The sequence below is a fragment of the Thalassophryne amazonica genome, chromosome 9 (genome assembly GCF_902500255.1).
Source record: "Thalassophryne amazonica chromosome 9, fThaAma1.1, whole genome shotgun sequence".
Taxonomy (NCBI): domain Eukaryota; kingdom Metazoa; phylum Chordata; class Actinopteri; order Batrachoidiformes; family Batrachoididae; genus Thalassophryne; species Thalassophryne amazonica.
In genome coordinates, this window is record NC_047111.1 from 13221783 (window position 1) to 13247101 (window position 25319).

At 42.3% G+C, this 25319-nt stretch overlaps 1 protein-coding gene across 1 annotated transcript; it reads left to right on the plus strand.

The window, feature by feature from the left end:
- Positions 1-1354: 1354 nt before the first annotated feature.
- On the plus strand, positions 1355-24507 carry LOC117517379 (pigment epithelium-derived factor-like). Its single transcript, XM_034178379.1, has 6 exons — positions 1355-1562; positions 13850-13910; positions 19638-19833; positions 21911-22065; positions 22170-22182; positions 24422-24507. The coding sequence occupies exons 2-6, from the start codon at positions 13851-13853 to the stop codon at positions 24505-24507; spliced, it is 510 nt and encodes a 169-aa protein (XP_034034270.1). The 5' UTR covers positions 1355-1562; position 13850.
- The last annotated feature ends 812 nt before the right edge of the window (positions 24508-25319 follow it).

Sequence of the window (25319 nt, forward strand, 5' to 3'; positions counted from 1 at the left end):
AAGTGTTTATAAAAATCCACTGGAAGTCCGTCGATCCCCGGAGCTTTCTCAGATGCCATCTGCTGCACCGCCATTGTCAGTTCATCCAGCATGATGGGGAGTCCAAGGCCTCTCGCTCCGAGGCCACCAGCTGGGGGAGATCTCTCAGAAGGTCAGCTGCACAGCCCCGTCACAGTCTACAGCACCGTAGAGAGCCCAGTAGAAGTCCCTAGCATGTCTCCACATCTCTGCTGAATCACTCGTCACCCGTCCATCAGGAAGGCAAAGACAGGTCATCACCTTCTGATGAGAGGTCTTCTGCTCCAGACTGAAGAAGAAGGAACTGAGTGCATCCATGTCCCTGATGCTAGCAAAGCGAGCCCTCACCAGTGCCCCTTTCACCCTCTCATGTAACAGGGCACCCAGCTCCGCCCTCTTCCCCTGCAGCAGGCTGTGCTGGTCGGGAGCCTCAGCTGCATGTAGGTTGGTCTCAGTGTTCATAATGTCCTTCTCCAGTGTTGCCATGGCTACCTTGACCCTAGCTGTGGAATAGAAAGTGTACTGTTGACACAAAACCCGAACCTGAGCTTTGCCGGCCGCCCACCACTGACTCACTGTCCCAAATGTCTCCTTCCTTCCCCTCTAGAAACCCCAAAAAGATTCAAATAAACTACAAAACGCCCTGTCATGCAAAAGTTTGGTGTTGAATTTCCATTAAGTGTTGAACCTCTGAGTGTGTGAGTGGAATATTTCTGTGGTGATGAGATGATGATCCGAAAAACCAACCGGCTGAATGAAACTCCTGTGTAATCTGTTCTGGAATGAGTTTTACAGATAAATCCGGTCAAGTCTGGCTGCAGACACCACCCCATCTGAAACCCGAACCCATGTGTACTGTCTTCCCTGTGGATGTGTGACCATCCATGTGTCCAATAAATCCACCTCACATAAAAAATGTGGCTCCTCACCAACCCGATCCAGGGACATATCCACAGTACAGTTGAAGTCACCCCCCAGCACCAAACAGTCACCAGGATCCTGCTGAACTAAAATGTCCCTCACCCGTTTGAATAACCTCACCTGCTCCAAGCTCTCATTGTGTGCGTAAATATTTGTAAACACCACGGTCAACCCCTCGACCTGAGCCCTGACCAACAGAACCCAACCCTGAGCAATCTCAGTGGTGGATAAAACAGTGACATCAAGTCGAGGCAAAAAACAAAACCGCCACTCCAGCACTGATGTTGGAGAGACAAAGAGAGAGAGAGACAAAGAGAGAGAGAGAGACAAAGAGAGAGAGAGACAAAGAGACAGAGAGAGACAAAGAGACAGAGAGAGACAAAGAGACAGAGAGAGAGAGACTGAGAGAGAGAGACTGAGAGTAATTCAATTATCTCACAATCACATGAGAAGTTTATTAATGAGGAACAAAAAGTCCTGAATGTTTTTCTTCCACTTTTGTCTTTTGTCTCCTTTCTGTCTCTACTTCATAAACCACTTGCTCGTCCACGTGGCAGCGGGAGCACTGCACTCACTGCGCGCCTCCAGAAGCACGCACACAGACAGACGAGGACTGAAGAGAGGTGAGTACGCAAAGACTGTGCTCTGACAGATGCACTTTGTGAATGGTTGTATGACTGTGTGAGTGGTTCTGTGACTGATTGTGTGACTGTGTGACTGGTTCTGTGACTGATTGTGTGACTCTGTGACTGGTTCTGTGACTGATTGTGTGACTCTGTGACTGGTTCTGTGACTGTGTGAGTGGTTGTATGGCCGTATGACTGGTTCTGTGACTGATTGTGTGACTGTGTGACTGATTCTGTGACTGATTGTGTGACTCTGTGACTGGTTCTGTGACTGTGTGAGTGGTTGTATGGCCGTATGACTGGTTCTGTGACTGATTGTGTGACTCTGTGACTGGTTCTGTGACTGTGTGAGTGGTTGTATGGCCGTATGACTGGTTATGTGACTGATTGTGTGACTCTGTGACTGGTTCTGTGACTGATTGTGTGACTGTGTGACTGATTCTGTGACTGATTGTGTGACTCTGTGACTGGTTCTGTGACTGTGTGAGTGGTTGTATGGCCGTATGACTGGTTATGTGACTGTGTGACATGATGACTGGTGGGCGTGGGTCACCAGGGGCACGTCGGGGCTGTGGTTAAAGCCACCGTGTAAGGGTGTGCTCCTGGCTGAGGTAAAGTGGCACCACATGCTCGACCACATCGAGTGTAAATACAACTGGAAGCGGCAGAAGAAAGTGCAGCCGTCGCTGTTCCGGTTCCTGTTGTTCCCAGATCTCTGCAGCATGAATCTTGCTGTCTTTGATTCAGTTTCCTGTTTCACAAAGTTGCTAATAAAAGCAGACAAATGTCCCCGTGTCTGTCTCCACACGCGGACACATCCTGTTCACTCGGGAGGGTTTCTGGGACATCTGGAAATACTGCCAGTGTTTCCTGTCAGACAGTCTGGGAGCTCTGAACCGTGAGGAACCAAACAAACGAGGCGCGACGTTCGACGCCTCACACCCACAGGTTTTAAGCATGTCATTTTGTTTCTTGCGTCCTGTGAGGTCTGTCCACGTCCCCACGGAGACAGAAACATCAGCGTGTTTGTACAAGTCAGAACCAGACTGAGTCTGAGAGGTGACGCCTGGATGAGTCAAAGTATGATGCTGTGGACGGGAGGTGGGTTTTTAATTGAATCCTTTCAAATAAACATCTGTGTGGACGTTTCTTCACGGGAAAATTAATCATCAGGAAAATGATTTCCTGGTGTTCCTCAGGGATGCGTTCTCGCTCCTACACTCCCCAGTGGGTGGGAAGCCCTGTGACACGCCCATGTTTCACCTGGTGGCAGCAGATAGATGGTTACTGTGGAGAGGTGGGGATGGACTGACTGGTTGTCTGACATCGTGGTTGCCATCCAGGACCCAGGATGGCTTTTTTTTACTGTGGTGGATGCTCCCAGACCTGACCTGAGGATTTTATTCTATTTTGTATAATTTGTTTAATCTGTGGGCAGCACGGTGGATTAGTGGTTACCACTGTTGCCTCACAGCAAGAAGGCCATGGGTTCGATTCCCACCTGTGGTCTTTCTGTGTGGAGTTTGCGTGTTGTCCCCGTGTTTTTGTGGGTTCATTCCAGGTGCTCTGGCTTCCTCCCACATCCAAAGAAGGTTAGGTGGATTGGAGACTTTAAATTGTCCGTAGGTGTGACTGTCCTGTCCAGGGTGAACCCACCTCTTGCCCCATGACTGCTGGGATAGGCTCCAGCCCCCTGTGACCCTCAACTGGAGTAAAGTGTGTATTTAGTCTGTATTAAAATTTTTGTTGGTCTTTTTAGCAGATCCACATTGGAATATGGCACAAGTTTTATGCTGGATGCCCTTCTGGTTTGGAGAAACGCACACAGTCCCGTGGTGGTCCCTGAATCTAATATCTAAAGCTGACTGTGTGTGTGTGTGTGTGTTTTCTATGCACAGCCACAGTATTTAAGCAATCGACACCAGACTTGCTGTGGTAACTAGGGGCACGAAGGGGGAGGTCACTGGGGCTCTTAGTTTGAAAGCGTACATGTGATCAAACACACACACACACACGGCTGACCATGTGTGTGTGTGTGTTTGATCACAACCCTTGTTTTTGCAGTTCATGTGCTTCTCAGGTCGAGTAGAAAACATCACATTTTACTTTGTGCTAGAACGTGAACGGGCCGGCGCGCTGCGCGTGAGTTTAAGTGTGTGTTTTTCAATTAAAATGTTCCTGCTGTGTGCGGCTGCTGGAGCGTTGCAGTGATCTGACCTGCTGTCACCTTTTATTATCATTTACTTGAGTCTCATGAATGTCATGATTGATTGGTTGATTGATTGGTTGATTTTTATTAAAGAGTCATATGCACCACTGGTGCCCAGCCCACACAGTTTCAAGGTACAACTGGGTACAACACCTGTTGCCTCCTTTCCCAGGCTTTACAAACAAAAACAGCAAAAGCAAATGTCTCTTTTTCAAACATCCAACTCAAAATTTTCTCCTCAGAAAATCAAAACACATCTACATTATTTATTTACACACACTGAAATAAACAAAGTCTTAAATCAGAATACAAAGGACAGTAAAGAACAAAATGATACTCATCTTCCACAACATCAAGGTCACAAAAAATCTAAACTCTCTTGTGTTCAGAGACCCTTATACCTGCCCACTTCCACTGCCAGAGGAAGACGACCAGATCTAATCTGAGCACAAAGGGACCGCTGCTTCCGGGACAAATTTAACTTCACATAAGTCTCAGTCTGGTATTCCTCCTTAAATGATATATAATTCCTTAGTTTTGGTTTCTTACAAATATCATTTTTCCATTGCATTTTATAATTATTGAAAAAAATTTGTTTTAAGAAATTTAAATTACACTGCAATTTATTCATGTATTCAAATTCGAAATTGTAAATACGTTAATTATTTCTTTGGCCCACAGATAATTATTTGAACAATCCCATAAAAAAAGTTTTTTGGTCATCCTGTCCTCTGGAAGCTGAATGAAGCGGTTCCATAAACGAAGCATCTCTGTTCTTTGCTTTATAATGCAGGGCTCCGACCCCATGCCACCCTCTACAGCCAATTTAGCAGTGAACTTTGAACACGTAAGAAGCATCTAATCACTCTGTTCTGAAGACTACTAATATGTTTGACTTCCTCAAAGCCCCCCACACCAGCAGCATAAAACAAAATAGAACCAGTCCAAGGTATTTATATGAACCTGTCAATGCTAAAGATGTCTCTCCATGCATAAAAGTATATGAGCATCTCTGTTCACATTTCTTTCTGAAATTAATTACCTGTGTTTTATCCTTATTCAGAGAGTCTCCATTTTTTACACCATGCATTAAAAAAATTCAACATTTTTTGTAAATTCACTTCAGATTCTGCCAGCAAGACAATATCATCAGCATACAACAAGATACTTAGATTTAACTTATCAATACAGATACCAAGGTTGGCTTCTTTGATTTCATCTACTAAATCATTTATATACAAACCAAATAATGTAGGTGATAACACATCGCCTTGTTTGACTCCAAATGGAGTCTGGAACCAGCCAGTCCTCAAAATATTCACCAGAACACATGCAGCTGAAGCTTTATACAGAGATTTGACTGCATTATAAAATCTACCTGAAATGCCATATTTGAACAATTTAAACTGCAGTAGGTCTCTGTTAACCCAGTCAAAAGCCTTCTGGAAATAAATAAAACATGCAAGTGTATTTTTTCCTTCATATAGTCTGGCCCTTACCACTGATGATAGAACATATATATATGGCCAATACAAGCCCTACCTTTTCAAAAGCCATTTTGTTCATCTGCTAGAATAACATGTGCTTCAATACACTGATTCAGTCTGTTATTGAGGATACCGGAATAGAGTTTGTAGTAGACTGTACTTAGCAAGCTGATACTTCTGTAGTTGAGTGGTTCTCTTGGGTCAGCCTTTGAAGATTTTGGTATAGGTTTAATTATTGACTGATGCCACTCTGATGGAACAATACAATTTAAAAAAACAGGCTTGAAAAAGACCCTGCAGAAATTGAATTAAAGAGGGTGCCTTGAGAGCTTCATTAGGGATCCCTTCAACTCCCGCTGCTTTAATTGCTTTAGCAGCACTCAACTTTTTGTACCTCCTCAAGAGTAATATCATAATTCAACATATCATTCTGATATAGTATAACATCTGATAGCTCACTCTCCAATTTAAGTTTGGTTTCATAAGTTTAACAAATGTTGATTGCTTCCATAGAGGATTCGATAATCATTTTCCCATTTTGACAAAATCTTATCTATTTCAAAGCAAGAATCTCCATTATCTGTTATTATCTCCACTGGAACTGATTTTATTTTCTGTGGTCCTAATTTATTAATTTCTTTCCAAAACAGTTTAGAATTAAACTGCAAATTCTCAAGCTGGAGAGACTGTCCTCTTCTGAAACGTCTTTTAAAGTCTTAGCTTTTATTATTTTTATTTATTTTTTATTTATTTATTTTTTAAACTCATTTTTTAAAATAATTTTTACATTTAGATCTTTACATTTAAGGGAACTATTCTCAGCTATCCGCAAAGCAGTCCAAAGAGCCTGTAGTTCCTTATTCCAAAAAGGTTGGTTCACTTTCTAATACCGTTTTATCTTTTTTACTGTATGAGAACTACCCATTTCCTTATGTAAAATGTCACAGAACATGATATACACTTGGTCCATATTTAACTGATTTTGCATATTCTGCAAACCTATTTGGATACTGTGCAATGCCATTTTACATTCATTTACCGTTTAACTTTTATTGGATACTGTAAATCCTCCGAATCATACACCCATGAAATGTACAATGACATGGATAAAAATCAGCTCTATTATATGTGCGCAAAGCAGCTACGTGAATTAATACGTTTATTTAAATACCAAGACAAAGAGAAAAATGTTTCAGTACAAAATAAAACAAAACTGATTTCTCAGTTAACATAAGTAACTGAAAGGATGTAGGTCAAAACAAAAGCTTACACACAACTGCCCCAGTAACCTCAGTAAATTTTACTCGTGTGTTCGAGCAGAACAAGCAAAGCACAAATATAATGAAATCAGTAATAGCACACATGGCACAATCGAAAAATAATAGTACAAAATCAGTCAACTTAAATGTCCATACTATAACCAGAAATGATATAATTTTTATAAAGTCTTTTAAAGCTGAGTAGAGTACAGAATAATTTAATACCCTCTGGACAGACGTTCTGAATGTTCACTCCTTTTACAGAGACACAGTGACTTTTTACACTAGTTCAAGTCCTTTAACACTTTATCACAAATATCAATATTCCTCTCAAATTCTAACTGGAGTCCTTCATTTTAAACAGATTTTGGACATGTTGTGCCAAAGTTTGTTTCTTGCTTTGTACATAGTTTGCATTGAAATGTAATGAATTTAAGAATAAATAAATAAATAGTGGGTTGCTGGCTCACGGTAAGGTTTATTACTGATAATTCTTGTGGCATTCTTTTTCAATAGAAATATTGAATTAGTGTTTGTTTTATACGTGTTTCCCCAAACTTCAATACAATGTCATATGGAGCTATTAATGCAGAATATAAAGTGATTAATTAATGTTGACAGAGGAAATCTTGGGCTTTGTACAGAATTGAAATGGATTTTGACATAATTTATGGGGAGGTGATGGTCTAGTGGTTAAGCATTGGGCTTAAGACCAGAGGATCCTCGGTTCAAATCCCATCCTGACTGGAAAAATCACTAAGGGCCCTTGGGAAAGGTCCTTAATCCCCTAGTTACTCCTGGTGTGTAGTGGGGGCCTTGCATGGCAGCAGCCTGACATCAGGGTGAATGTGAGGCATTATTGTAAAGCCCTTTGAGCGTGTGATGCAGATGGAAAAGCGCTATATAAATGCAGTCCATTTACCATTTGTGTGTGTTTTTCCAACTTAATTTATCATCAATAATAACTCCAAGAAATTTAGTTTCATTTACAGTTTCAGTTTCAAAGTCATGTATTGTTAAGCTTCTAATTGAACTTCTGGGCTTATTTCCATATATAATATACTTTGTTTCACCAAGATGAAGTGATAATTTGTTAGAATCAAACCATTGTTTACATTTATGTAATTCCTTCTCCACCATGTCCAAAAGCTGACCTAAATGATCCCCACTACAGAACACAGTTGTATTATCAGCAAATAAAATACAATTCAGAGACTTAGAAACAAAAGATATATCATTAATGTATAGAGAAACAGCAGTGGACCAAGGAATGAACCCTGAGGCACCCCACATGTAATCTTCAAACATTCTGAGTTTGTCTTATTGATATGAACACACCGATACCTGTTTTGTAAATAGCTGTTAATCCAATCATATGCCAAACCCCTAATACAATAGTTTTTCTGTAAATTACAGAAGTAATAGACTGTGTTGAAAGTACTCACGTATGTATGACAGAAGTTCTGATTTGTTAACCACTGATTTAACTTGTATAATCTGCCAGTTTTTCCAGTTTCATATTTTTGAATTTTATGATGGCGTAACATGAATTTCCCCGCACACGGATGCACTGTGACAAATCAACAGGTTTTCCACAACAACACATGATAATGCAGAACCTGAGTGTTCGTGACAAAGACATAACACAGAGTGAAATACACAGTTGTTTTTTTTTTTTTTTTTTTTTTTTTTGATGGAATGAGGATGAAGACGATGGATCCTCTTGCTTGCCTCTACTGGTGGTTGGCTCTCACTGCAGTATTGTATCACTTCCTGTTCCAGAGCACAGCGGTGTTTTTCTGTATCTGTTAGCTGTTTAATCTGCGCAGTTAGATTGATCTAGTTATCTAGATTACGATTTGTTTCCCAGTGTAATCTTTACGTGCCTTAACTAAAGCACTCCTTCTGCTGAATCACCTCTAAATTATTTACACATTATTCACTTTGCGTGTTTTTAGGAATCCGCTAGCTTAGCATAGCTACTAGCTCTTAGCCGATTTAGCATGGCGGCTTCTCCTGTCTCTCCCGCACTTTTCTGCTCTGGGTGTGAAATGTTTAGTTATTCCTCGGCCTCCTTTAGCAGTAGCGGTACTTCAATCAATCAATCAATTCTTCTTTTATATAGCGCCAAATCACAACAAGCAGTTGCCCCAAGGCGCTTTATATTGCAAGGCAAGGCCATACAACAATTATGTAAAACCCCAACGGTCAAAACGACCCCCTGTGAGCAAGCACTTGGCTACAGTGGGAAGGAAAAACTCCCTTTTAACAGGAAGAAACCTCCAGCAGAACCAGGCTCAGGGAGGGGCAGTCTTCTGCTGGGACTGGTTGGGGCTGAGGGAGAAAACCGGGAAAAAGACATGCTGTGGAGGGGAGCAGAGATCGATCACTAATGATTAAATGCAGAGTGGTGCATACAGAGCAAAAAGAGAAAGAAACAGTGCATCATGGGAACCCCCCAGCAGTCTACGTCTATAGCAGCATAACTAAGGGATGGTTCAGGGTCACCTGATCCAGCCCTAACTATAAGCTTTAGCAAAAAGGAAAGTTTTAAGCCTAATCTTAAAAGTAGAGAGGGTGTCTGTCTCCCTGATCTGAATTGGGAGCTGGTTCCACAGGAGAGGAGCCTGAAAGCTGAAGGCTCTGCCTCCCATTCTACTCTTACAAACCCTAGGAACTACAAGTAAGCCTGCAGTCTGAGAGCGAAGCGCTCTAATGGGGTGATATGGTACTACGAGGTCCCTAAGATAAGATGGGACCTGATAATTCAAAACCTTATAAGTAAGAAGAAGAATTTTAAATTCTATTCTAGAATTAACAGGAAGCCAATGAAGAGAGGCCAATATGGGTGAGATATGCTCTCTCCTGCTAGTCCCCGTCAGTACTCTAGCTGCAGCATTTTGAATTAACTGAAGGCTTTTTAGAGAACTTTTAGGACAACCTGATAATAATGAATTACAATAGTCCAGCCTAGAGGAAATAAATGCATGAATTAGTTTTTCAGCATCACTCTGAGACAAGACCTTTCTGATTTTAGAGATATTGCGTAAATGCAAAAAAGCAGTCCTACATATTTGTTTAATATGCGCTTTGAAAGACATATCTTGTAATAAGTGTAGCTTATTCGTAGCTTTGGAGGCCAGGCTGGGCGAATTGGAGACTCGGCTCCGCACCGTGGAAAATTCTACAGCTAGCCAGGCCCCTGTAGTCGGTGCGGACCAAGGTAGCTTAGCCGCCATTAGTTCCCCCCTGGCAGATCCCGAGCAGCCGGGAAAGCAGGCTGACTGGGTGACTGTGAGGAGGAAGCGTAGCCCTAAACAGAAGCCCCGTGTACACCGCCAACCCGTTCACATCTCTAACCGTTTTTCCCCACTCGACGACACACCCGCCGAGGATCAAACTCTGGTTATTGGCGACTCTGTTTTGAGAAATGTGAAGTTAGCGACACCAGCAACCATAGTCAATTGTCTTCCGGGGGCCAGAGCAGGTGACATTGAAGGAAATTTGAAACTGCTGGCTAAGGCTAAGCGTAAATTTGGTAAGATTGTAATTCACGTCGGCAGTAATGACACCCGGTTACGCCAATCGGAGGTCACTAAAATTAACATTAAATCGGTGTGTAACTTTGCAAAAACAATGTCGGACTCTGTAGTTTTCTCTGGGCCCCTCCCCAATCGGACCGGGAGTGACATGTTTAGTCGCATGTTCTCCTTGAATTGCTGGCTGTCTGAGTGGTGTCTAAAAAATGAGGTGGGCTTCATAGATAATTGGCAAAGCTTCTGGGGAAAACCTGGTCTTGTTAGGAGAGACGGCATCCATCCCACTTTGGATGGAGCAGCTCTCATTTCTAGAAATCTGGCCAATTTTCTTAAATCCTCCAAACCGTGACTATCCAGGGTTGGGACCAGGAAGCAGAGTTGTAGTCTTACACACCTCTCTGCAGCTTCTCTCCCCCTGCCATCCCCTCATTACCCCATCCCCGTAGAGACGGTGCCTGCTCCCAGACTACCAATAACCAGCAAAAATCTATTTAAGCATAAAAATTCAAAAAGAAAAAATAATATAGCACCTTCAATTGCACCACAGACTAAAACAGTTAAATGTGGTCTATTAAACATTAGGTCTCTCTCTTCTAAGTCCCTGTTGGTAAATGATATAATAATTGATCAACATATTGATTTATTCTGCCTAACAGAAACCTGGTTACAGCAGGATGAATATGTTAGTTTAAATGAGTCAACACCCCCGAGTCACACTAACTGTCAGAATGCTCGTAGCACGGGCCGGGGCGGAGGATTAGCAGCAATCTTCCATTCCAGCTTATTAATTAATCAAAAACCCAGACAGAGCTTTAATTCATTTGAAAGCTTGTCTCTTAGTCTTGTCCATCCAAATTGGAAGTCCCAAAAACCAGTTTTATTTGTTATTATCTATCGTCCACCTGGTCGTTACTGTGAGTTTCTCTGTGAATTTTCAGACCTTTTGTCTGACTTAGTGCTTAGCTCAGATAAGATAATTATAGTGGGCGATTTTAACATCCACACAGATGCTGAGAATGACAGCCTCAACACTGCATTTAATCTATTATTAGACTCTATTGGCTTTGCTCAAAAAGTAAATGAGTCCACCCACCACTTTAATCATATCTTAGATCTTGTTCTGACTTATGGTATGGAAATTGAAGACTTAACAGTATTCCCTGAAAACTCCCTTCTGTCTGATCATTTCTTAATAACATTTACATTTACTCTGATGGACTACCCAGCAGTAGGGAATAAGTTTCATTACACTAGAAGTCTTTCAGAAAGCGCTGTAACTAGGTTTAAGGATATGATTCCTTCTTTATGTTCTCTAATGCCATATACCAACACAGTGCAGAGTAGCTACCTAAACTCTGTAAGGGAGATAGAGTATCTCGTCAACAGTTTTACATCCTCATTGAAGACAACTTTGGATGCTGTAGCTCCTCTAAAAAAGAGAGCTTTAAATCAGAAGTGTCTGACTCCGTGATATAACTCACAAACTCGTAGCTTAAAGCAGATAACCCGTAAGTTGGAGAGGAAATGGCGTCTCACTAATTTAGAAGATCTTCACTTAGCCTGGAAAAAGAGTCTGTTGCTCTATAAAAAAGCCCTCCGTAAAGCTACGACATCTTTCTACTCATCACTAATTGAAGAAAATAAGAACAACCCCAGGTTTCTTTTCAGCACTGTAGCCAGGCTGACAAAGAGTCAGAGCTCTATTGAGCTGAGTATTCCATTAACTTTAACTAGTAATGACTTCATGACTTTCTTTGCTAACAAAATTTTAACTATTAGAGAAAAAATTACTCATAACCATCCCAAAGACGTATCGTTATCTTTGGCTGCTTTCAGTGATGCCGGTATTTGGTTAGACTCTTTCTCTCCGATTGTTCTGTCTGAGTTATTTTCATTAGTTACTTCATCCAAACCATCAACATGTTTATTAGACCCCATTCCTACCAGGCTGCTCAAGGAAGCCCTACCATTATTTAATGCTTCGATCGTAAATATGATCAATCTATCTTTGTTAGTTGGCTATGTACCACAGGCTTTTAAGGTGGCAGTAATTAAACCATTACTTAAAAAGCCATCACTTGACCCAGCTATCTTAGCTAATTATAGGCCAATCTCCAACCTTCCTTTTCTCTCAAAAATTCTTGAAAGGGTAGTTGTAAAACAGCTAACTGATCATCTGCAGAGGAATGGTCTATTTGAAGAGTTTCAGTCAGGTTTTAGAATTCATCATAGTACAGAAACAGCATTAGTGAAGGTTACAAATGATCTTCTTATGGCCTCGGACAGTGGACTCATCTCTGTGCTTGTTCTGTTAGACCTCAGTGCTGCTTTTGATACTGTTGACCATAAAATTTTATTACAGAGATTAGAGCATGCCATAGGTATTAAAGGCACTGCGCTACGGTGGTTTGAATCATATTTGTCTAATAGATTACAATTTGTTGATGTAAATGGGGAATCTTCTTCACAGAGTAAAGTTAATTATGGAGTTCCACAAGGTTCTGTGCTAGGACCAATTTTATTCACTTTATACATGCTTCCCTTAGGCAGTATTATTAGACGGTATTGCTTAAATTTTCATTGTTACGCAGATGATACCCAGCTTTATCTATCCATGAAGCCAGAGGACACACACCAATTAGCTAAACTGCAGGATTGTCTTACAGACATAAAGACATGGATGACCTCTAATTTCCTGCTTTTAAACTCAGATAAAACTGAAGTTATTGTACTTGGCCCCACAAATCTTAGAAACATGGTGTCTAACCAGATCCTTACTCTGGATGGCATTACCCTGACCTCTAGTAATACTGTGAGAAATCTTGGAGTCATTTTTGATCAGGATATGTCATTCAAAGCGCATATTAAACAAATATGTAGGACTGCTTTTTTGCATTTACGCAATATCTCTAAAATCAGAAAGGTCTTGTCTCAGAGTGATGCTGAAAAACTAATTCATGCATTTATTTCCTCTAGGCTGGACTATTGTAATTCATTATTATCAGGTTGTCCTAAAAGTTCCCTAAAAAGCCTTCAGTTAATTCAAAATGCTGCAGCTAGAGTACTGACGGGGACTAGAAGGAGAGAGCATATCTCACCCATATTGGCCTCTCTTCATTGGCTTCCTGTTAATTCTAGAATAGAATTTAAAATTCTTCTTCTTACTTATAAGGTTTTGAATTATCAGGTCCCATCTTATCTTAGGGACCTCGTAGTACCATATCACCCCATTAGAGCGCTTCGCTCTCAGACTGCAGGCTTACTTGTAGTTCCTAGGGTTTGTAAGAGTAGAATGGGAGGCAGAGCCTTCAGCTTTCAGGCTCCTCTCCTGTGGAACCAGCTCCCAATTCAGATCAGGGAGACAGACACCCTCTCTACTTTTAAGATTAGGCTTAAAACTTTCCTTTTTGCTAAAGCTTATAGTTAGGGCTGGATCAGGTGACCCTGAACCATCCCTTAGTTATGCTGCTATAGACGTAGACTGCTGGGGGGTTCCCATGATGCACTGTTTCTTTCTCTTTTTGCTCTGTATGCACCACTCTTGCCTTACAATATAAAGTGCCTTGGGGCAACTGTTTGTTGTGATTTGGTGCTATATAAAAAAATTGATTGATTGATCGATCTGGTCTTTCCTGGGGCGCAAAAATGGTCAGAAACAGTCCTGTAGACCAACCTTTGATGTGGTGTGGAAGTGGCACGTGGGATTATGAGAGCCATCAGTTCTTCATGTCTGCTGGCAAATGTTCACACCTGCGCAGTCATTGTGATGACTCAGTTTGTTTTTTTCCAGAATGAAGGCGAGAACGTTCCTGCTGCTGTTTGGGACCGTGTTGAGCTGCTGTCAGGCGCAGGTATTCATACTCTGACATGGACTGTCCATCACTCTGAAGTCTAGATAAACCTGTTCAATATTTTCAGCACTTCTCCCTGCAAGCTAATTTCTGAATCCTGATCTTCACCTGACCTTGTATGTCCTGTCTTCTTCCTATTAATCTTCTGCCCTCTGTTGTACAATCTTCAGTCTTCTAGCAGCTTCTCCATTCCCTATATTCTTGTGGTGCAAAACACCATATCATCTGCTAACAGGTGCAAACCTCAACACATCCATTAGTAGGTGAAAAAAGTAAGACCTGAAAGAAGATCCCTGATGCAAAAGACTTGAACTGGAAACAGGTGTGATTCTTAAATGGACTGTATTTGTGTAGCACTTTTCCATCTGCGCTTTTCCAAAGCGCTTTACAGTGATGCCTCACATTCACCCATTCACACAAACACACTCACACCCCGATACAGGGTGCTGCCATGCAAGGTACTCACTACACACCGGAAGCAACTCGGCGATTAAGTACCATGCCCAAGGGCCCTTACTGATTTTTCTGGTCAGGCTGGGATTTAAACTGAGGATCCTCTGGTCTTAAGCCCAGTGCTTAACCACTAGACCATCACCTCCCACATCTCCTCCCTCCTTCTTCTAATCCAGGTCCTCAGTCCTGAATACGCTTACAAACTGGTCCTCATGTGTCTGTCTTACACATATAGTTTTGTTTTATGAGCCTGTTTTTTTAACACAACCTGTCCAGACCTGCACTCCACAGAGTAAATGTTCCTTCGCCTGAGCACTATGATGTCTTCACCTGAGACCATGACTTGTTTCAGCACTGCAAACTCTGACCGAGTTTCCTCTGAAGTGCAGAGGTTCTCAGTGTCAGTGGGTTCTTAAGGCTCTCTGACGACTGTTGTGCCACAGAGTCAGTTTCATCTATCGATGATCGTACCTGCACGTCATGTCTTCAGAATCAGAATTCAGAATCTTCACCTCATCCACGACACCACAGAACAGCCTTGGGTCATGGATGGCAACCATTCGGGTAGACAACTGTTCCATCTCTACCTTTCAGAAGTAACAATTGATCTGCCACAGCCAGGTGACGCGTGAATGTCCCCTTGACCTGTTACTGGAGTCCTCAACATTCAGGCACCTATGCATTGGATCATGAAGGCCTGCATTTCTATACCACTTTAACATCTAGGAGATGCTCAAATCAAGCATCGACAAATGCAGCATATAGGCAAAATGTCAACACCAACACTCCCTCAAAATGCAACCAATCCTCCTCATCTTAGTCTAAGTAACCACAAGATCGACACACAGGCATTCTAGTGGTGCCCAAGGATCCTCTGAAGAGACCTGGTACCAAAGACATCCAGTCCTTGCCTTAGGTCAATGGTTAGAGTCCAAGTCTCACAACTGTACAGTAATCAGTCAATCAATCAACTTTTTTCTTATACAGCGCCAAATCACAACAAACAGTTGCCCCAAGGCGCTCCATATTGTAAGGCAAGGCCATACAATAATTATGAAAAACCCCAACGGTCAAAACGACCCCCTATGAGCAAGCACTTGGCAACAGTGGGAAGGAAAAACTCCCTTTTAACAGGAAGAAACCTCCAGCAGAACCAGGCTCAGGGAGGGGCAGTCTTCTGCTGAGACTGGTTGGGGCTGAGGGAAAAAACCAGGAAAAAGACATGCCGTGAAGGGGGGCAGAGATCGATCACTAATGATTAAATGCAGAGTGATGCATACGGAGCAAAAAGAGAAAGAAACAGTGCATCATGGGAACCCCCCCACAATCTACGTCTAAAGCAGCATAACCAAGGGATGGTCCAGGGTCACCCGACCCAGCCCTAACTATAAGCCTTAGCGAAAAGGAAAGTTTTAAGCCTAATCTTAAAAGTAGAGAGGGTATCTGTCTCCCTGATCTGAATTGGGAGCTGGTTCCACAGGAGAGGAGCCTGAAAGCTGAAGGCTCTGCCTCCCATTCTACTCTTACAAACCCTAGGAACTACAAGTAAGCCCGCAGTCTGAGAGCGAAGCGCTCTAATGGGGTAATATGGTACTACGAGGTCCCTAAGATAAGATGGGACCTGATTATTCAAAACCTTATAAGTAAGAAGAAGAATTTTAAATTCTATTCTAGAATTAACAGGAAGCCAATGAAGAGAGGCCAACACGGGTGAGATATGCTCTCTCCTGCTAGTCCCCGTCAATACTCTAGCTGCAGCATTCTGAACCAACTGAAGGCTTTTTAGGGAACTTTTAGGACAACCTGATAATAATGAATTACAATAGTCCAGCCTAGAGGAAATAAATGCATGAATTAGTTTTTCAGCATCACTCTGAGACAAGACCTTTCTGATTTTAGAGATATTGCGTAAATGCAAAAAGGCAGTCCTACATATTTGTTTAATATGCGCTTTGAATGACATATCCTGATCAAAAATGACTCCAAGATTTCTCACAGTATTACTAGAGATCAGGGAAATGCCATCCAGAGTAACGATCTGGTTAGACACCATGCTTCTAAGATTTGTGGGGCCAAGTACAATAACTTCAGTTTTATCTGAGTTTAAAAGCAGGAAATTAGAGGTCATCCATGTCTTTATGTCTGTAAGACAATCCTGCAGTTTAGCTAATTGGTGTGTATCCTCTGGCTTCATGGATAGATAAAGCTGGGTATCATCTGCGTAACAATGAAAATTTAAGCAATACCGTCTAATAATACTGCCTAAGGGAAGCATGTATAAAGTGAATAAAATTGGTCCTAGCACAGAACCTTGTGGAACTCCATAATTAACTTTAGTCTGTGAAGAAGATTCCCCATTTACATGAACAAACTGTAATCTATTAGACAAATATGATTCAAACCACCGCAGCGCAGTGCCTTTAATACCTATGACATGCTCTAATCTCTGTAATAAAATTTTATGGTCAACAGTATCAAAAGCAGCACTGAGGTCCAACAGAACAAGCACAGAGATAAGTCCACTGTCCGAAGCCATAAGAAGATCATTTGTAACCTTCACTAATGCTGTTTCTGTACTATGATGAATTCTAAAACCTGACTGAAACTCTTCAAATAGACCATTCCTCTGCAGGTGATCAGTTAGCTGTTTTACAACTACCCTCTCAAGAATCTTTGAGAGAAAAGGAAGGTTGGAGATTGGCCTATAATTAGCTAAGATAGCTGGGTCAAGTGATGGCTTTTTTAAGTAATGGTTTAATTACTGCCACCTTAAAGGCCTGTGGTACATAACCAACTAACAAAGATAGAGTGATCATATTTAAGATTGAAGCATTAAATAATGGTAGGACTTCCTTGAGCAGCCTGGCAGGAATGGGGTCTAATAAACATGTTGATGGTTTGGATGAAGTAACTAATGAAAATAACTCAGACAGAACAATCGGAGAGAAAGAGTCTAACCAAATACCGGCATCACTGAAAGCAGCCAAAGATAACGATACATCTTTGGGATGGTTATGAGTAATTTTTTCTCTAATAGTCAAAATTTTGTTAGCAAAGAAAGTCATGAAGTCATTACTAGTTAAAGTTAATGGAATACTCAGCTCAATAGAGCTCTGACTCTTTGTCAGCCTAGCTACAGTGCTGAAAAGAAACCTGAGGTTATTCTTATTTTCTTCAATTAGTGATGAGTAGAAAGATGTCCTAGCTTTACGGAGGGCTTTTTTCATATCCTTAAACCTAGTTACAGCGCTTTCTGAAAGACTTCTAGTGTAATGAAACTTATTCCCCACTGCAGGGTAGTCCATCAGGGTAAATGTAAATGTTATTAAAAAATGATCAGACAGAAGGGAGTTTTCAGGGAATACTGTTAAGTCTTCTATTTCCATACCATAAGTCAGAACAAGATCTAAGATATGATTAAAGTGGTGGGTGGACTCATTTACTTTTTGAGCAAAGCCGATAGAGTCTAATAATAGATTAAATGCAGTGTTGAGGCTGTCATTCTCAGCATCTGTGTGGATGTTAAAATCGCCCACTATAATTATCTTATCTGAGCTAAGCACTAAGTCAGACAAAAGGTCTGAAAATTCACAGAGAAACTCACAGTAACGACCAGGTGGACGATAGATAATAACAAATAAAACTGGTTTTTGGGACTTCCAATTTGGATGGACAAGACTAAGAGACAAGCTTTCAAATGAATTAAAGCTCTGTCTAGGTTTTTGATTAATTAATAAGCTGGAATGGAAGATTGCTGCTAATCCTCCGCCAGGGCCCGTGCTACGAGCATTCTGACAGTTAGTGTGACTCGGGGGTGTTGACTCATTTAAACTAACATATTCATCCTGCTGTAACCAGGTTTCTGTTAGGCAGAATAAATCAATACGTTGATCAATTATTATATCATTTACCAACAGGGACTTAGAAGAGAGAGACCTAATGTTTAATAGACCACATTTAACTGTTTTAGTCTGTGGTGCAATTGAAGGTGCTATATTATTTTTTCTTTTTGAATTTTTATGCTTAAATAGATTTTTGCTGGTTATTGTGGTCCTGGGAGCAGGCACCGTCTCTACGGGGATGGGGCAACGAGGGGATGGCAGGGGGAGAGAAGCTGCAGAGAGGTGTATAAGACCACAGCTCTGCCTCCTGGTCCCAACGCTAGACAGTCACAGTTTGGAGGATCCAAGAAAATTGGCCAGATTTCTAGAAATGAGAGCTGCTCCCTCTAAAGTGGGATGGATGCCGTCTCTCCTAACAAGACCAGGTTTTCCCCAGAAGCTTTGCCAATTATCAATGAAGCCCACCTCATTTTTTGGACACCACTCAGACAGCCAGCAATTCAAGGAGAACATGCGGCTAAACATGTCACTCCCGGTCTGATTGGGGAGGGGCCCAGAGAAAACAACAGAGTCCGACATTGTTTTTGCAAAGTTACACACCGATTTAATGTTAATTTTAGAAGTAAGACAGGAAACACAAGGACCCGAAAAACTGGACAAAGATATCAGCATAACCAAACACCTCTGTCCATCAAATTCATTAAATACATCAAACACAGCGTCACATGGCCGTAACTTCATGCATCCGTGTTTCGTGTTTTGACCGTAGGACTCTGCATCACTTTTGAACTGAGAAGCTTCGTTTCAGCCGTTGCACTAAAGCCGCTTCACACTTTCTTTAGGAGGCTGACAAATGGTGCAGCACGTTACAAATCGCACCGCGGATACATTTTGAAGCAGTTAGCTTGAAACTTGTCTTTGGACCTCCGCTTCACTTTACTTGTGTTAATGTCGCCTGTCTGAGAATCTCGAGCATTAGCCTTGCTAATGTTAGCTTAAATGCTACTGCCATTTGCATTCGTCCTTTTGGGTTCTGCTGTTTTTCTGAGCAGGTTCCACTTCAGATGATGCGCACGTATGTTCGGCTGGTGGGCGTGATTGGACTCCTTCAGTTTATATGCTAGTGAGAAGCTACAAGAGCAGATGGTCATAGTGTTGCACACAGAGAGAGATGGAGAGAGAGAGAAAGAGAGAGATGGAGATTAGGCAGCTAAATGCTTCCAGGTTGGAAGTCAGCCCATCTGGTCCTGCCACACTTCTGACCAGGTGCCAGTCATCCAGCGCGCTGCACCAGAGTTATTTCACTGTGACATTATGACAGATGTTTCTGGAATGTGAAAGACACTGCGTTTGAGTTGTAAACTAGAACCGGATGTTTTCTGGCCCATTTCCTGTATTCATGGGTTTTAATGTGTTTACTGATCCCTTTCAGCTGGAGACGGCAGTTGAGGAGGCTGGCGAGGAGGAGGAACATGTCGAGCTTTTCACCACACCTGCGACAAAGATGGGCGCTGCCACCTCAGACTTTGGCTACAACCTGTATCGTGCCATGGCGAGTCGTGACCCTAACGCCAACATCTTCTTGGCCCCCATCAGTGTTTCTGCAGTGCTGACACAGCTGTCCATGGGTGAAGACACAGACACTCTTTAAACAAACTAAACCACAGCTTTAGCTTTCACCACCATGCCGGACATGTGCACCTTGACCTTTAGTGTGATTTGGTGTGCTGGAATGTCCGAGAGCCTGTCAAGGGTGACCCCGGCCTCTCGTCCAGTGACAGCTGGGATAGGTTCCAAACCTGTGACCCCAGCACCCTGGTCATGTCAGTGATACATGTGGCAGAATGTTTATTCTTTGAAAGCAAAAGTAATTCTATTTCAAGGAGATTTTCCCAAAATATACCCCACTGTGTTGCAATTAGAGTCAAAGACAAACCCCAGTATGCAGGCAATGAGGACACAAGATATGTTGCAAAAACCACAGTGATTAATGACCAAAAGGTGAACCAACAATCCAAACACGCAATGTGCCAGAACAAGGAAACCCCAGTGTTCAAACAAAACATAGGCTGGAGTCCAAAGAGGGGGTACAAAAGAATAAACAAAACTAACAATGGATCAAAAACCACAGGAGACTATAACGCAAGGTACTTACAAATCAAGACAGCTGGTTAGACACATGTATGACATGACAAGGAAATAACACCAACATGAACAGATGACGTCAAACAACTGGCAACCAGATGGGGGAAGGTACGGCTTAAAAACAAATGAACTGATTAGCAACAGGGCACAGAATCACAGAAGAAAGGAACTGCAAAGACATGATAAATACAGGAACACAAGGAGGACTGAGAAATAAACAGATATCTGAAGATAAGTGGGATCAGAAAACCTAATAATGAAAACCAACAAACGACATAAGACCAAAAGACACGTCAAGTACAAAACATCCATGGAACTGAGGAGTTAGTGCAACCAAAGGAAAACCGACAAGAAGATGAATAATAAACATGGGCAATAAAACCACAACAGGAACTAACCAAATCAAACACTAAATCAAAGAACACTGAATCAAAGAAAATAAACATGGAACTCAAAACAGAATAGTGAGCAACCTGGGGACAACACCTGATAAACCTAAGAATCACATAAAGAAACTGATGAGCAAAAAACATGAAGACATGGTGACCTATGGATGGGGACTGATAATGACGGCACAGACAGAGGACTAACCACAGAGAATACAGAGAGACAGAATAACAGACACAAACAGAGGACAACCACCAAAGGGTCCCACATGGATGACAGACCAGGGAGGAGACACACTGAATACAAAAAGACAATAACACATAACGTAGACACAAACCCGAGGGTCGAATAAATACACATAAAGCACAGACATAAGTGACAGAACACACACACACAATATTTACTTTTGTTCTTTGAAATTTAATTGCACAAAATATCACAACCTTGGAACTCAGAAATTTGGGCTATTGAGCAGGAAGCTGTCCCGGAATACTGAGTCTAAACTAAACATCATTATTTTGCGGAGGCACTTCTATAGGAGTACCTGTTTAGCCTGGTTCCATGAACTCATGAAGTCCTTTAAAAAGGCACGTATGTGTCCATGGAGTCAGAACGCGGACGTGTAGCCGCCACACACACCTGAGAAGGCCAACGAGCTTTCACTTTATTCATTGTACGCTTTCCTCAAACAAATTTGCATAAAGTTAAACCGGGATTGCCTCCTCAACAGGTGCCTCTAGAGGGCGATAGAGCCCAAAGAAGTGGTGGGGCTCTGTCTTGGTTGGAGTAACTCAGTATTCTGTAGTCAAACAAAAGCCACATATGTGTTGAGAAGGATTCACATTCCCCAACTGCTTGCTCGGATTCTGGTGGACACCAACTGATTCAGTAAATAACGATGTTGCTGTCAAAGACAAAGTAAACAGTCGCTGTCACTCAGATTTATGTCACATTGTTGCACCCTCATGGGCAGACTGGGGGCACGTCTAGGCACATGCGTTTCTTAAAGTTACGTAGAGGTGATGACTGTCCAGGGTGCGTATCCCTGAAACTAACCACACAAATTTGATATTGAACAGCAAATTAAATGTTTATTGGTAATGAAAAGTGTTTGTGTGTCTGAATTTGAAGTTAATCTGAACTCAACATTCCATCATCCCTGATTTCCTGCAGGAGCTTCCGAGCGAGCTGAGCGGCAAATGTTCAGGGCCCTGAGGTACCACACGCTGCAGGACCCCCAGCTCCACAACACGCTGAGAGACCTGCTGACTGCGGTTCAGATGGCGGCAAAGGCCTCAGCGCTGCAGCGCGCCTCTATCTGTCACGAAGTAAGTTTAGCATAACGATAGCGGCTTCTGTGTGTCAAAGTGCAGTTTAACACCACAAACCCGAACCACGTGGACACCGGTGTAGGGGATTTTCTGCCCTTCAGATCCCCTCCCTCGGTAGTTTAATGTGGGAGCACAACCCAAAGACAGGAAATGGACTTCAAAAGCAGACTGTATTAAAAAGATACCTTCTCTTAATGAACAGTCATCCTGAGAGCACTGGACTCCTGCAGCAAACATTCCCCCGCAGGAGCTGCATGCAAGAGTCCCACCCTAGCGCCCTGCCTACGTTTTAAGCCTGTTCTAAACCCGCACCCAGATGGGCGGGCCTTTGCCCTGTGTGTAGATCTAGTAGAGCTATGTGATTGGTTGGATAGTTTTTGCATTGACATTTATATGCGGGTGACCTGCTTGCGTTGTTTATCTGAAACAGTATGTGTCATATCAAAACGGTATTGTGTCTGTGTGGCGTGATAATCAAGAACAGCATGCATCACGGTGCATTAAAATGCTACGTTTCCAGCACGACAAGGAACTAAGGTATTTTCAGATGTCGTTTTTCCAAATCAGGACACTTTATGTAGATACGTGTCTGTCAGACTGTGATGATCAATTGGACTGAAGCGAACAGGTAATATTACTCCATGTGTGAATGAAACAGTCTGTTTGCATGAGGACCGCAGTGTTCAGCCCATCAGTGGACAGCACTGATGGGTGTATTTAGACTTATGAGTAAATACAAGAAACGTGCCAACAATCACATAACCTTACCTACAACTTATGTTCCGCATGTGCAGACGTAGAGTCACATATGTTGAAAATTTTCGGCATGCCCAAAATCTTAATACAAATACAGAAGATAAGGAAACAAGGAGAAGCCTGCCAGAAGTTCTTTCTGGCAGTCCATAGGAAGGATACTGCATCCCAAATGGAAGCTATGTGTGCTTGCAAGTCAGGAGACCAGCATCTCCTGCTTGAAGAAGGTCAGCAACAGTACCAAAGAACCCCTCAGTTGTTCCTTTCACAGACCAGGTAGCTGAGGTGTATGAAGAGCTGGTCTGCCAATATGTAGACCTGGCTTCAAATCCTGCTAATGCTACCTGTTGCCCTTGGACAAGACACTTAATCTGTATCATCTACATCTATCCAGCTGCAACTGGATACCGGTCTTGTCCTCATGAAGTAACCCTTCCCTTCCAGGTGTTGTCATGGACTCTGATCCACTTAACACTATGATAATCAGAGATAAGCGCCTCAGGACTTACATCTCAGCTGTTCCTTACTTTTGCAGCTTTACTGAGAACAGCTAACTGCTGGATCAGGTGTGGGAGATGTTGGTGTTTTCAGTTTGGTGGGTTGTTCCACTTGAATGAAGAAAAATTTTAAGGGCTCTTTCCAAGTTGGCTTTTACATCTTCTGAATACAATGCAATTAAACACTGGAGACAATGTCACACATCTTTGGTGGACTGGAAACTTTAAAATGTCCATAGAGGTGTGAATGTTTGTTTGTCTGTATGTGGTCCTGCTACAGACTGGCGTCCTGTCCAGGGTGAACTCCACCTCACGCCCTCGACTGCTGGGATATAGACTCCAGCGCGGACCCTTAGCTGGAGTAAGTGGTTGAAGATGAGGTGAGTGGAGTGAGTGAGTGAGGGTAAGTGTCTCCACCTGTCCCCATGTTGCTCACACGGGTCACCGTTACTTTGACCCATTTCTTTTCTTCGTCTCCTGACAATGAGGACAACCAGCATCGACTTGCAACTGTGCAAACAAACCAGGACCATGGTTCAATTTATCCAGACGGAGACTGCCTCTTGTGATCAGACCAATTTTGGTGGTTTGTTCCAGTTCGTGGTCCCAGGCAGCTTCACACTTGCTATTTGTTGTTTGCATCAACCTTTATTGGCAAACCGCCGAAGGATTAAATAAATAAAACAATATGAAGTTCCAGTTGTTCATGTTGGTTGGTTCTCTGAGTGATCGTCGGCTGCAGCTGAACAAAATTATTCTGACATCCTGCTGTTGTTGCAGTCATCTTGCTTTCTTTCTTGTCTCCTTGAGAAGACCAGGAGCTGTGTGGTGGTTCAGGAGACCATCCAGCAAACCTTGTGCCAAATCCCAGTGCAGATCTGTTCTTGACCTACTGTGGTGACCCCAACATGGTACCATTGTTGTGTGGAAAGATGTTTAGTCCAAAAGCTGTAGTGTTTTTAGTGAAGGTTTCTGTTTTGTCCATGTTGAAAAGGTCTGAGAGAAAGTATTTTGTGTGGTATTATGTCTTTATGTGGACTTTTTAATGTCACGTACGAATCCTGTCATCATGTGAGGTCCCTGACCAGCTTGTGTGTCCTCAGGACTTCGAGTGAAGCAGGACTTCACGTTGGTGGAGCAGCAGTACAATGTTCGGCCGAAGGCTCTCAATGCCCGGGCACAGCCATGAAAGAGATCAACGACTGGGTGGCACAAGAGAGGGCGGGAAGGTGCAGCGCATCCTGTCCAAAGCCTTACCTAGAAACCCTGGAGTCAACGCTGTGAGCGCTGCATTTTCAAAGGTGGGCACCACGACCGTCGCTAGGGTTGGTGGGGGGGCTGGAGATGGTAAGACATCCTGTGTCAAATATTTTATTCTGCAATTATAACTGGATTTTTAGTGGCCACCCAGAACATGAAAAATGAATATGCCCATGTACCAAACATACTGTATTAACGAGCACCAGGATTTGCGAAAAGCAGTTAAAAATTAAAAAATTATGGTGGGCAATAATGAATAATATGCCCAACAACAAATAATGATGACACCAAAAATGAGAATTTGTGTATTATAAAGAGCTAAAACATTGCACAATTAATATTATGCTAAATGTCGTTTCATGACCATAATGTTACACTAAGTGGAATGATGTGCTATAAAAAGTATGTTTTCTTAATTTTTAACAAATATCTGAAAGCATTAAGGTGTAGTTAGGACTTTGCATTGGACTGACTTTAATATGGTCTGATACTGAGAATAGATACTCAGTATAAAATGACTCGGACTAGGATTAGTGGTAAAAACCTGACCAGGTCATCCGTATTGCTGACTCTGTGTCTGTGTGAATGTGAGAGGTGGGGCTTGTGTCTTTGTGGTGACCTCATGAGGGACAAGTGGACCTCCACCCAGTGTGGACTGAGCGAGGCTAAAACGCCCCCTAATGACCGGTAATGTGGCAGGGAATGCAAACAGTAGGGGATTAAGAACAAATCCCTGTAGAA

Excerpts from the sequence above, each read along its gene's own strand:
- LOC117517379 (XM_034178379.1), top strand. The coding sequence starts at position 13,851 with ATGAAGGCGAGAACGTTCCTGCTGCTGTTTGGGACCGTGTTGAGCTGC. Across the intron at positions 13,911-19,637 it reads TGAGCTGCTGTCAGGCGCAG|CTGGAGACGGCAGTTGAGGA; the intron begins GTATTCATACTC and ends GATCCCTTTCAG. Across the intron at positions 19,834-21,910 it reads GCTGACACAGCTGTCCATGG|GAGCTTCCGAGCGAGCTGAG; the intron begins GTGAAGACACAG and ends GATTTCCTGCAG.